General features: G+C 41.4%; 1 protein-coding gene across 1 annotated transcript in view; it reads right to left on the bottom strand.

Moving 5' to 3' along the window:
* Positions 1–13,985, bottom strand: part of PLEKHH2 (pleckstrin homology, MyTH4 and FERM domain containing H2) — a 263,489-nt gene that overhangs the window by 56,302 nt on the left and 193,202 nt on the right. Inside the window, exons 12-16 of the mRNA XM_082249839.1 lie at positions 12,734–12,870; positions 8,045–8,155; positions 5,445–5,531; positions 2,689–2,847; positions 184–264 (exon numbers count right to left, since the gene is read on the bottom strand). Of these exons, the coding sequence (XP_082105965.1) occupies positions 184–264; positions 2,689–2,847; positions 5,445–5,531; positions 8,045–8,155; positions 12,734–12,870 (575 nt within the window). The remainder of the gene's footprint in view (positions 1–183; positions 265–2,688; positions 2,848–5,444; positions 5,532–8,044; positions 8,156–12,733; positions 12,871–13,985) is intronic.

Raw genomic sequence — 13,985 nt, 5'->3', positions numbered from 1 at the left:
ATATATATATATATATATATATATATATATATATATATTTTTTTTTTTTTTTTGCTCTATTGGTTAACCTGGATGGACTTTCAGTCAGACTAACTATGTAACCATGTAACCAAGTTAATCTGGGCTTTTCAATGCACACTGTGGGTTAATCCTCTTGACACTTTAGTTTCCCACTGCTCTTACCTTTTCTTCTTGACTACGAAAATAATATAATGTTTTTCCAACCAACGTGCACCAAACTCTCTTAGAGTATCCATGTTTGACCTGTAAAATGTAAAAAAATTACATAGTTTATCCATGCCGGATTACCAAAACGACAGAGAAAGATCCGGTCTATGGGCCCTATGCCATTTAACAGCCCCATAACAACAGATCAAATTAATATCGATTTGATCTTGAAAGAAAATTGCAAAGAGACTTTCTTAAATTGTTTACAAAAGATAGAAAAAACGAATCAACATCAAAAATGAATCAACAGAAAACTTTACAATAAAAACTCTATAGAGAAAATACTGCATTATAATGATTGTAAAGTCTTGTTTTTTTCTATTAAAATAACAAACATGTTATACTTACCTCCTCTGTGCAGTTGGTTTTGCACAGAGCAGCCTGGATCCACCTCTCCTTGGGTCCCTCTTCAGCTCTCCTGGCCCCTCCCTCCTGCTCAGTGCCCCCACAGCAAGCAGCTTGCTATGGGGGCACCCGAACCGAATCACTGGGGTTGATTTACTTAAGCTGGAGAGTGCAAAATCAGGTGCGGTTGTGCATGATAGCCAATCAGCTTCTAACTTCAGCTTGTTCAATTAAGCTTTGACAAAAAAACCTAGAAGCTGATTGGTTTCTGTGCAGAGCTGCACCAGATTTTGCACTCTCAAGTTTTAGTAAATCAGCCCCACTGTGTCTATTCAGGCATGAACCTGCTGTTCCGCCCCACCCCCTTTCTCTCCTGATTGGCTAACTGAGTTTGATTGACAACAGCAGGAGCCAATGGCGCTGCTGCTATTTCTCAGCGAATCAGGAGAGAGAGTCCCGGACGGCTGAGGCACTTGTGGACATCGCTGGATAGAGAGGGGGCTCATATAAGTATTAGGGGGTGCTGGGGAAGCTGCTGCACACAGAAGGCTTTTTATCTTAATGCATAGAATGCATTAAAATAAAAGAAAACCTTCTGACTTTACAAACCCTTTAAAGTAATGTACCCAATAACAACATAAAGTACTGTACGCAATCCATAGACATCAGTTTTACGTTACAGTTTGTCTCCTAAAAGCTTATCTCTTTTTAGCTGTCAGTTTGTAAAAAAAAATGGTGTAACCTACATACAAGTAATGCACAGTAGGGATGGTATCTTCATCTAACGACTGACGTGAACAATACTTAGTTCAATGTTATCTGACTAGAGCATGCGCATGAGAAACCTCCAAAAACCTGTGAGGGGGCCCTAAGGTCTTAACTGCCTAGGGGCCTCCGCAGAGCTTAATCCTGCACTGAATTTTATGATATGTTACTACTACATTCTCTAGAATAGACTCTTTCCACTTACAAGTAGAGCCTGTATTCTGATTTACAGCCCTCAACTCATTAACTTCCACAGAAGAGGTGAGGGCTGTGTGATGTTTCAGCCCTCATCTGAGATAATATGTCTGTTAGGGAAGTTCTATAAGAAGAAACATAGTCACACATCAAAGAATTGCTAATGAAAGCACAGATGGGCAAATGTGGCATCAAATAAGGATAAACCAAGGAATGAGAATAATATTCTAAACTAAAATGAAAAGAATTATCTATACATGTGTTGTATAAAGTATATAAAATACATCAGAAAAAATGTCAGCAGTCATTATTTAAAATATAATAGGGAGGAAATACTGCGCCAACTATCAAAACTTAGCTGCTAACACTACAGAAGACAACTAGATTAGACACAAATCAGTCTGATCGGCTGCTTTCCTGACCACTGGCAGCCAGGTAAACAAAGAGGCGGAACCGGAAGTGATTACCTAACTTGTCGCTCCCGATTTCTGGGGTTACATAGAGAGAGGAACGACATCAGTTCTCTCTCTGTTCTGTTTGTCCGCATCACTCTCGGCCTCCGTAATGAGACAAAAGAGCCCAGGAAAGGCGGCAGCGGCCACGGGAGGAGGGTGGGACCCCTCTGCCACCCGCAAAAGTGATCGAGTGGCTAATTAGCCACTCGGATCACTTCTGCCTGAAAGGGAATCGCCGGTGGAAAACATGATGGCTGTAGGTGCAAGTATCATTCCAGTATAACCACTGAAACCTGAGGACACCCATGGACGTCCTCCCGGGGGGAAGTGATAAAGCTTTGACAATAAAACCTAAAAGAAGATTGGTTAATATGCAGAGCTGGACTAGATTTTGTGTGCACCAGTTTTGGTAAATCTCCCCTTATGCATCAATGCAAATTTAAGGAAGAATTTCTGGTGTGGCAATATTATACATAGTTAAGCTTGATGCATTGTGAATACAGGAGGTCGGCCGCTTGGCGGAGGTGCCATTCAGAGAATGTTTTGTATACTCTGAATCAATGCAAAGCATTCTCTGATTTTATGAGGTAGAGAACATGTTTTTTTATAATATCACATCATTTCGCTCCCCTAAAAATCACTGGGGTGGATATGTCTATTACGAAAACTTCCTTATTCTGTTCTTTCATATGTTTCTGACCTTTGTGAGGAGTCCTTTCACAGTGGGCTTGACATCTGGCTGCGTGAAGAGCACACTGGCTGTTTGGACCCGGAGAACATTTTGCAAAACTCGTACCCACTCATCCAAGATATTAGGAGAATCTGCCGTCAGGTAATACGTTCGTTTCTCAGTCACCAGCTGGGAGAAGAAGCATTGAGATCAGATAAGTTCTCATAGGAAATATATATTAACACACTTAAGAAGGCAAGAAATACATTAAGAACAGTGTTTCTCAACCAAGGTTCTGTGGAACCCTAGAAAAAGCCACATCTGTTGGTAGCATGAGCTAGGAAAGTCCAGAGACAAAAACAGAACAGCAGAGCAAGCATAGCAGAAGATGGGATATATGCTGATAGAGGGTGGAAGTGGAGAAAAAAAAAAGGGAGGGAGGGGAGTGGGGGATGGTTAGTACTAAGGCGGTATGTGGGTAGAAGGGGCATGGAGCGCCATTGTTGCCCACTCTAACACTGAAAATAGTGTTTGGATGGTGTTCTACTTTCAAAACACATTTGCATTGTTGGCTGAGGGGGATATCTTAAAGAATAAAGTAAACTGGAGGCCTCAAAAAGTGTAAATCATGGGAAATGTGAATGGAATGTAGGAAAAAATGTAGATACGTATATATCATTTAGTCGTATCTGACTATTTGAGATTCTATCGTACAATCTGGCCACTATGTCTTATACACTTGAAAGTCTTTTCCGTAGTATTTTTTTGGCAATGTTTTAAATTAGGATAGCAGGTCTTTCCTTACATTTTTTTTCTCTTGTGAGCAACTATAAATACCTAGCCTGTCTACTATTTAAGTTTTATAAAGTGCTACCATAGCAATTAAACACATTCCCATGTGTGTGCTATACAAGAATTAATCAATAATATATATATATATATATATATATATATATATATATATATATATATTTAACATAATATGCCCATTAATTTTAAAATTAGAAACACAAATAAGGTCTCTTGCATCAATATTCTTCCAAATACACTTCCAAATAAAGTATATGAAAAAACAATATATTTGTGACTCTTCAATATCTTGTATATTTCCACCACTGTGCTCTATTTATTCCTTGTGACCATCACTAGTTGAGAGCCAGGTGAGAGCACAAATGGAGATTGAATAATCACAAATAGACCAGTTTTTCACATACTTTATTTGAAAGCTCATTGATGCAAGAGACTTTATTTGTGATTCTAATTTTAAAAGTATTGGGCACATTATGTTATAAGTCTTTCCTTAAATATTACATTTCCCTTGTCTTGGGACCAGCATGCAGAAGGTAATAATACATATGCATAGTCAATATGTATGCTCCTCTAGACAGGAGCCAGTTAACCTACCAGCATGTCTTTTGGACGTGCAGTACCTAGAGGAAAAGAAAGAGGCGCCTCCGATGACGTAAGATGTGACGAAACACATAGGGTGGAGCTATCGCGCATGACGCCCCCACAAATGCTGCGACCAGGAAGTGACTGGTCGGATTCCCAGGACTGGATTTTTACAGATAAGCACTTGGGATTTTTTAAACATGTGAATAATAAGTACTTTCTAATAAAAGGTTTTAAATACAGTTTTGCACTTTGATAGTATCCCTGGCTCTTTCTGTATGTTATAGTCGAATATCCCTCTGCTTTGGATGAGCTATTCTGGTAATTGAATATGGAAACATAGAGGCAGCTTATGCTCCCTTACGGATGACGTATTGATACACAAGTTCATGTTAATTGTACATGTCTTTTGGACATGCAGTACCTAGAGGAGAAGAAAGAGGCACCTCCGATTTTGTAAGATGTGATGAAACACATAGGGTGGAGCTATCGCGCATGACGTCCCCACGAACGCTGCGACCAGGAAGTGACTGGTCGGATTCCCGGGACCGGATTTTTACAGATAAGCACTTGGGATTTTTTAACCATGTGAATAATAAGTACTTTCTAATAAAAGGTTTTAAATACAGTTTTGCACTATGCTAGTATCCCTGGCTCTTTCTGTATGTTATAGTCGAATATCCCTCTGCTTTGGATGAGCTAGTCTGGTGATTGAATATGGAAACATAAAGGGGGCTTATGCTCCCTTAAAAATCTGGCTGTCAAGATTTTTTTCCCAATCATTTTCACCTATCAGGACTTTTTGTGTATATTTTGAGTGATTATTGTCTTGATTGGTTTATACACCAAGGCTAACACTATTGTATGAAATTTTACTGCAACATTGTTGACTCTATATATTTAGTGCCTAGAGGAAACTTACACAAACACAGGGAGAACATGCAAACTTCATGCAGATAAGAGGAAATAACAAAGACCAAAGCAGGACTACAACAACAAGAAGCAGATAAACTGTGATTGGAGGTATGGAAATTAGCGGTTTACATAAAATAAAGTAATCAAAACAATTCAATAAAACATAGTAATAAAATAAAAAAATACTATCGGCTCAATTCACAAAGCTAACACACCAAGATGAGTATACTCCTTTTCAAAAAAGTGACAGCTATTTTCAGTTGAGTTAATTAAAATTTGAAAATTACAGTCATATGAGTAAATTAGGGAGCCTTATTTTTGTATTGAAGATTTGTGAACTGCGCTTTATATGTGTCTACAATTTATGTACAGTGTGGGGCTGTGAAGACTGAGCATAAATGCTGCCATATGTTATCTCCATCTATAGGAGGATTAGATTACTTTACAAATTAATACGTTATATGTGATTTGTCGTTTACCTGCACCGTCTGCTTTCCGTCACCCCGCACTATGTGGCTGGCGGAATTTAATTCAATCTGACCTTGAGGTTTGCGGATTACATCACTCTGCATGGGAAAAACACCAATACCTTAGCACTAAGTTTGCAAAATAAATTCAGCTACAAAACAAAGTTATTGCTAAAATATGTAAAACAGCAAGACAAAGCACAAAACAGATATGCTATCTACTAGGAAAAAAATAATAATTTTGTGTCAGTTCTAAAATCAGACAATGGAGAGAATGATATTATCGTTTGGTATATATTGATTCAGTGCCCAGATCTTTATGTGTCTCGAGGAATTAAAAAAACAAGATTTTCCTACTGGACTTTCTAACTGTGCACTGGAAGTCTCAGTCCTCCTGTTGCATTCTGTGTGTTGCCCAAGTGTGATCCAACCCACAAATTAGCTGTCAATATTGGGCCAATGAACCGTGGGCAGGAGATTCCCCACCCTGCTGCTAACATTCACAAAGAGATGCTCATGACTTCATTGACCTAATATGGCCACATGGCCATGTAGCCATATTGGGTCAATGATGTCATGGGCATCCCCATCCCTTTGTATCCTGCCTTCAGCTCATTGACACGGCAATGACAGCTAACTTTCAGGTTTGGACTGAACCTGGTTCAGGCTGAACCCAAGCTCATCCCTAGTTGCCAGAATGAAAAAAAAAAAAAAAAAAAACCCTTGAATTGGGCATTGCAGCACTGGCTCACTGGCACAAGTATACCAGTGCAGTGTGACCGCAGTGCGAGTTAGGCTATTAGATTGTTGCAGCGGAGGAATGGGCAGGTGAGGGTCATTTGCTCTCTCCATGAGCATAGGCTGCAGGCTCCTCTTCCTGCTAAAGTCCCCAAGGGCTGCTGGTGAGGGAGAAGGCACGGAGACGTCCGTCTCGCTCGTCCTTCCTTTCTCCCTGATCTGAGGTCTGTTGCTGCATAACATCGGACTGGGATCTAAGGATCGTTGTGGGGGCTGTTTGTGGATGTAAAGGAGACTTTCTGATGTGCGTTTGACTGACCTTTGTAATGGGGGTCGGTCAGTTCCAGTAAGAGGCTTTGATATCTGGGTGAATGGTGATGGTGACCCCTGGATTGATATCTCTACTGGGGGCGGCTGTATACTGATCTCCTATCTCACCCTATTGTGTGGACTTTATAAGAACTGTTCACTTGTTTGTTTTTGTTGCCCAAGGTGGTCGCCCTCTATATCTGCCCCTTGGCTCGGCCCTGCTTACAGGGCTGTGTAAATTACATGTCTGGTTGGACACAATTACAATTCCCCTCGACAGGGAAAAAAGCTGCCATATATGCACTTCAACCAGTGGCTGGACAAGGTCAATCAGTGCCCAGGGCGACGATGCCAAATTAATGTCAGTGGTTGCATTAATAACCTTCACCATTGGTGCCAATGGACGCCATAATCACCCTCAACATAGGTATCAGAGGACGCATTAATAACCCTTAGCATTGATGTCAGTGGACGCATTAATAACTCCCAGCTTTGATGTCAGAGGATTCATTATTTAACTCCCAACATTGATGTCAGTGGACGCATTAATAACCCCCAACACAGGTATCAGAGGATGCATTAATAACCCCAAGCATTGATGTCAGTGGACGCGTTATTAACCCCTAGCACAGGTGTCAGTATTATTCACCCCCTCCCCTACATTGGTGGTCAGTGGTATTGAAGCCTAACCCCTCCCATGACCACCAATGTGGGGGGAGGGGGTTAACTTTCACTGGCATTACCACAAATGCAGAAGGGGTAGTGGGTTAAATCTTCACTGCCATGAGGACCAATGCAAGGTGGGGAGTTAACATTCACTGCCACTGATCCCCCCCCCCATCCCCCCGCCTGCATTGGTGGTCACGGCAATGTTAACCCCTTCCTCAACTCCAGCCTGCTTCAGTCCCATTCCCCTAGTGCTCTGGCAATGGACAGGGAACAGGAGAAATGACATCAAATAAAGACAGCTGAGCTTACCTCAGCACACACTCGTTCCTGGTCAGCTCACATCTCCCTCTTCTAGGAGTGAAGGCAGGCAGACAAGCAGGCGGGCGCGACAGTTCGGGCAGGCGGGCTGGATCTCCAAAGCTGGCTGCATCCCAATCCCACCCACACAACAAGCAACCTACACCAGTGCCTGAAACTGCCAGAGAAGGTAGGTGGAGGAGATCCAGTCCAGCCGGAGGGATGGGGGAGCGAAATCCTCCCTCCAGCAGCTAGTGACAGCAGTGTCCCTCCTGTCATTTATGTAGCTGGAGAGCAGAGCGCTCATCTGCACCCCCTCTCTACATAGAGCTACTGCGCCCAGTGCTCATTTACCTTCTGCCCACCCCTTGTCCCTGCCCTGACTTCAACTGTGAATTTAGCTGTTTGCCTGGAGTTCAGAAATTTGAACTAAGATAAACATGTAGACAGCCACTGCTGATCCCCCTCTCATAATGATAGCTGCCTGGCTGTCTTTGGCACATTTATTATTTATAGTGACAAAACTGACATGGCCTTCTTTCACTTTAACACAAAGTGCATTGGTTGTTATCTCAATGGAAATAGTCAATACTACTTACTGGAGATTTGTAGTAAAGCAGTTCTCCACCTTTAAGTACAAACCATCTTCTCTTCCATGTTTTAAGCTTGCCTCCCATTTTTAACAAATATCCAGATTTTTCTAATAGCTCCTGAAATAAAAGAAGATAAGCAGTCATAGAAGTTACACACTGTTAAAGGTGAACTATATGCAGATCCAAAAGACACAAACCAATGCAGCTCTGTTCTCATTGTTACATAATTAATGGCATTTTTTAAATGCAAGCAGTCTCTGTACAGCAGAGGTGGAACTGGGCATGGGAGAAACAGCACAAGGAGCCAATCAGTTGTGCGACAGTACTCATGTGCTAACAAGGGACATGCTGATAGGAGGAAAGAGTGACAGTAAGAAAAGCATGTTCATCTGCTGCTTTTCCTTTCACTGTCCAGTCTCAGGCTGGGTGGTAGAGGAGACCTAAAGGGGTTATTAAACTGAAGCAGAGGAAAATCAGGTCTCCTGCCCTGACAGGGCTGCAGTGTGGCAGAGCTGTGTAAATCTTAGGAGTGAATAGACAGAAATAAAAATCATTTAGCAGATAAAACAGCTGCCTATATGTATTTATTCTCTTTATTTAGCTATTCGTATAAAAGAAAATGGTCGCACACCACCATGGAATCGTCCTACGTGGTAGTGAACAAGCACGTAGCAGTCGTGTGAAACGCGTATACTGTCCTATCCTGCTGTACCTTGTACCACTTATGTGAATAAAGGAACTTTTCTTCATTGGATTCCGTGGTGGTGTGCGACCATTTTCTTCTTTTATGCTTCTCCTGGTGGCGAGCCGAGGTTCAGCACCCACCTTGATTGAATAGTGGACTTTGACTTGCCTGAGCTGTTATCTCTCTTCATTATTTAGCTGTTTGCCTGGAGTTCAGCTTTAAGCAACACATTTCCCATTAGTTTACTTACTGACCTAAGGCTACATCTCTGGGTCCACCCTTGCACTCAGCTGTCCCCCTTAACATCCGGGGCTCTGTGCCTAAGACTGTATACCGGTATGACCCACGCACTTCATGAAAAACGTTTTCCCTATCCTCTCCAGCCCCCTGCATATTTCTATCCACACCCAGAGATATTTTCCAGATCGAAAAATGGAAATTCTTATGTCACTAATTATTTCTGCATGTTGGGCGATCTGCAACCTAAAAGCACACAGATGGCAGCACAGAACTGAGTATTAATACAGACAAGATAATCTGATAACAGCAAACAGATGATTCTGCAGGTCAGTTTAGCTTAACAGCGATATTTGCTGACTTCCTGGACGTGACTACGTCTGAAGAATGTTTGGGTGCAGTTCAATGTAATAAAAAAAAATATTTCATATATGGGAATTAGAGGTCACAAGTTGGATTTACTAGCAGAAAGAGCCAGTGATTTACAGACAGAATTTGTGTATTGTTTTTAGCGGCATGTAAACTATTGGATTTTCCATAACCTCTGTTGACACGGTAGCCGCTGACAGAGAGCTTAAAAAAGAAAAAAAAAAACTCCAATTCCATATGCTGGAAGTACCAGGGGCTCATTATTTCACTTATACTGGGATTGGCCCTTTATAAGGCTCTTATGGTCCTTTGTCCGGGATTTTATATGTAGGTCCCTTTATAGCTCCCAGATGTCCCTTGATCCTGCCCACTTTATGGGTCTCCCCAGTGTTGCCAACCCCCACTACTTTTTTTTTACTGACAAAACTTGAAAAATTTACTGACTGAGCACATTTTTATACTGACATTGTTAAAAATGACAAAAACACCTATTATTATTATAAACTATGACAATCAATATTTAAACAGTATAAACAATATGTAAAAACGAAGAGTTCTGTCACATGGGGTTTCCGACCGGCGGACTCCGTTTTGCTCAGCGGGGATCGAGCAGGCGGATGACAGGTCCGTCTACGCTTACTTTGCAGAGACGGACCTGTCAGATCCCCGGTCTCCTCTATGGGGAGACCGGATGATAACAGACCGCCTGTCTGTTTTCGTCCGATCCTATCCGATCTGATCCTCCAGACGGATGGAAAATAGGGTTTCCATCCGTCCGGATTTCACGGACAGGATCGGAATCGGATAGCAGCGGGTGTCAGCGGACATGTCTCCGCGGCGCTGACATCCGATGCCCCATAGGGATACATCGAGGATCAGATCCGCTTAAAAAACTGACAGGTGGATCTGATCAGATCGTTTGTGTAAGGGGATCGGATCGGATGGGATCGGATGAGAGCGGACAGGCGGTCCGTTCTCATCCGATTCCCCCAAAGAGAGCAGCGGGGCTCTGACACCTCCCTCTCTGCACACAGAGCGGCGACGGAGCTGTCACCTGCCTGCTCAGCGGGGATCGGCGGATCGATCCCCTGCTGAGCAGCACAGAGTCTGCCAACGGAGGCGGACCGTGTGAAAGGACCCATATATGTGGCCTCATGGAAATGGGCTTTTTTTTCCGTGGGGCCGCATATATGAATATGTCCCTTTGTGATGGGAGCGTGCCACGCAGTGCGCTCCCAGCAGAGAGATTACGGTCTCACCGAGAGCCCCGGGCCCCATACTAAGGATTAGGACCCAGATCTCTCTATTCCAGGTCGCTGTGCTAGCCTCTCATTGGCTACCACAGTGATTAGTCACTGTGAAGCCCGCTCTTGTGTTTTTTTTTTTCTGTGAATGGTTTCCTTGAAAATAAAAAAGCGTTTCTAAAAAAAAATAATAATAATAAATACCTAGATCAAGGTTTGATCTAGGGTTAGTGTTTGGGCCAAGTAAGGGTCAAAGGTCAAGGTAAAAGTTCAAGGTCAGTATTGTTTCTCGGCTCTACCAGGGGTACAAACAACAACTAACATACACATATGTGGCATCGCTGTGATCCCCAGGAGCAGGAGAATTTATATTACATTGTTTTTTGGTGGGAGGTTATGGTAGTAAGAAGAAATATACAACTAAATGTAAAATGTTTTTTTTTTTACTATTTTAGCCAGTTTTGCTTTGATTAAAATAAATAAATAAACAAATAAATAAATAAATCAATACATTTCCATAACTATTTACTACCAAATGAAAGCCTAATTTATCCTGAAAAACAAAGTAGTTGTGATGATATGTACGGGTAACTAAAACATGTCAAAAATGCAAAATTGTGCTTAGGCATTTAGATTTATTGTAGATGTATATATACTCCAATAAGTATATATCCCTCGCGCCTATGGATGACCTAACTGGGGATGAATAAATAAATAAATAAAGTGATGGTGGGGTAGTGATAGCAGCTGCTATAGTATAAAGGGTATGTGAAAGGATTCAAACCCCAAAGGGGTTAATATAGCGCTTGCTTCTAATTATTCAGGGGCGAGCAATTCCTTGTTCGCACCCTGAATATAAAATTAGACAATCAAGTGGTAAAATATATATATACCATTCAAAATTTACACAACTAAATAGTGGTATTCCAAAATAATTGACATATAGTGTATATAAGTGAATACATCAAATTTTTTAAAGTGCAAAATAGTGCCAAATAATAAGTCCCAATAGACAGTTCATAAGTGACTTTGTGCGTGAATAAAGTGCCAAAATAAAGAAGTGCATGAAGTGATGCATGAAAGGGGACACCTCCGCCACTAGGCACCAATGTGAGGGGACACCAAATTTTCTGCCAAATGCATCCTGAAGTTTTGGTTTTGGCACCAAAATCTCCATTTGATGCACCTCTAGTGAGCACGCTGTTGGACCCCTGGGCAGGATCGTTTTTTACCTAAAGGAGCGACCCCGGACCACAGGGAACCACAAGGCCCAGCAGTTACCTTCTAGGCTCAGGAAGCCATAAGCCTGAAAGGTCTTTCTACCATATGGTATCTAAGACCCACTAATTCCGGTGAGTGTGAACCCCTATTATCTCAAGTTACGCCTAATATACCAGCAGTTGGACTACTGGAGGAATCAACACTTGCATTTCTTTATTTTGGCACTTTATTCACGCACAAAGTCACTTATAAACTGTCTATTGGGACTTATTATTTGGCACTATTTTGCACTTTAAAAATTTTGATGTATTCACTTATATACACTATATGTCAATTATTTCGGAATACCACTATTTAGTTGTGTAAATTTTGAATGGTATATATATATATATATTTTACCACTTGATTGTCTTATTTTATATTCAGGGTGCGAACAAGGAATTGCTCGCCCCTGAATAATTAGAAGCAAGCGCTATATTAACCCCTTTGGGGTTTGAATCCTTTCACATTTAGATTTATTTGATTAGGCGTAAAGGGGGTAAAGGGATAGTCCACTTTCTCTACTTTCACCTTTCACAACATTTACTACTGATTTACAGATATAATAGACACACTGTTAACATGTTTTTTTGTTTTTTTTTTGTGTAAAATATTTAAAATGCACCTCAAAGTAGTGGAAAGAATGGTGTCGGCAGCTTGCCAGGTATTTCAGAGGTGCCCTTGGAAGGGTGTGTAGGATAGGCAACAGCTGAATAGATGGCAACTGCAGACATACAATTCTGAAATAATTTGTTCCCTCTAGTACATTATTCTGTGCCTTATAAAAAAACTTTCAACAATGATCCAGTATATAAAAACACTGGCAATAATGCAATACGCCTGTTGAATTCTATGTTGATTAAAAGCAGCAGGCCAGTATTTTTTCCACATATGGCTCACATTTTTGCCGTTGTCACTTGATGAGGAACAGGTTTTTGGAAGCTTCTGTTCTGGTTCTGAGAATTCACTGTCAATGGAATATGCGTCAGGAGGAATGGCGTAGTCACTGTCCGATGCCATGGAGGAGAATGAGATGCCTATAAAGAGAGAGGAAAACAACACAAGTCAGAGCTCCTTTGTCCTTCATGATAGATACCTAATTTTATTCATAGAAATATATAAGAGTGACCCCAGAGACATAACAAATGGTCCATTAAAGCTTACCCTCCATTTTTTTCTTTTTATTAACCTTTTTGTACAGTTTACCTTTCTGAACATGTTTTATGTTACACCCATATTTATGGTATAACATGAAACACAGTCACATTCCCTAGGCCTCTACCCTCAAGCTGCCTTTCCACCTTACCTTAATCGTGGGGGTTCCTATCCCTGCATACACCTGTTTTCTTTTCAATTCAGCACAGCTGTGCATGGCTCTGCCCACGCAGCCACGTCATCCATTTACAGATTACAGGGTTCTGTGAATGGAAGACTACAAGTCCCATCTCCACCATGGCAGTAAATCCCAATGTAGCAAAAGTAGGGTGCATTTTCTGCACGTTTTGCCCTATAACCAAAGGCATGCACCTTCATATGGACCTGGGGCTGGGGACCAGTCTGCAAGAGCCTGTGCATTGAACCCACACTACACTGATCATGGTTGCAATGATTTACAGGCTCCAGTGCAAAAGTTTAATATACTGTATGACATTTTTCTTTATTGATGTGGGTAAGTTTATAACATTTTTGCAAAAGGTGTAATATGCTTTTAAATTTACTTACTGTTGACAGGCTCAGGACCTCTTCTGGAAGTCTTTTCCAAGTATCAACTATTCTATAATATTTTTAAAGTTAGTTTGGAACTTTACCCATGATAGTTTAAGGTTGCGTCCCTAAGTTCTTGAAAGTGAAGCTGTGCTTTGCAAGTCATGGCAGAAGCAATAGGTTCACATAATTTATTGCCCTTCACTACCCACTACTACTTTCAGTGGGAAGTTGAAAACTGGTTACTCCCCTTTCTCTTAAGATGCAGCACTGGGTGCCTAAAGAACAAACCTTCAAGCACTGATCCGTAGGGGTGGGGAAGAGTCCTTAGCTCTGTGTAAGTTTTTATCAGATTGACTTGGACTTATATATGGGGGTTTCTCTTTACTCCAATGGGAGAATGGGAAGAAGGGGAAGAGAATAAAAGGTGCATAAAAACAGTGTTTAT

This window comes from Pelophylax lessonae, assembly GCF_965119305.1.
Source record: "Pelophylax lessonae genome assembly, chromosome: 3".
NCBI lineage: Eukaryota > Metazoa > Chordata > Amphibia > Anura > Ranidae > Pelophylax > Pelophylax lessonae.
This window is presented reverse-complemented; position numbering and strand designations above follow the sequence as displayed.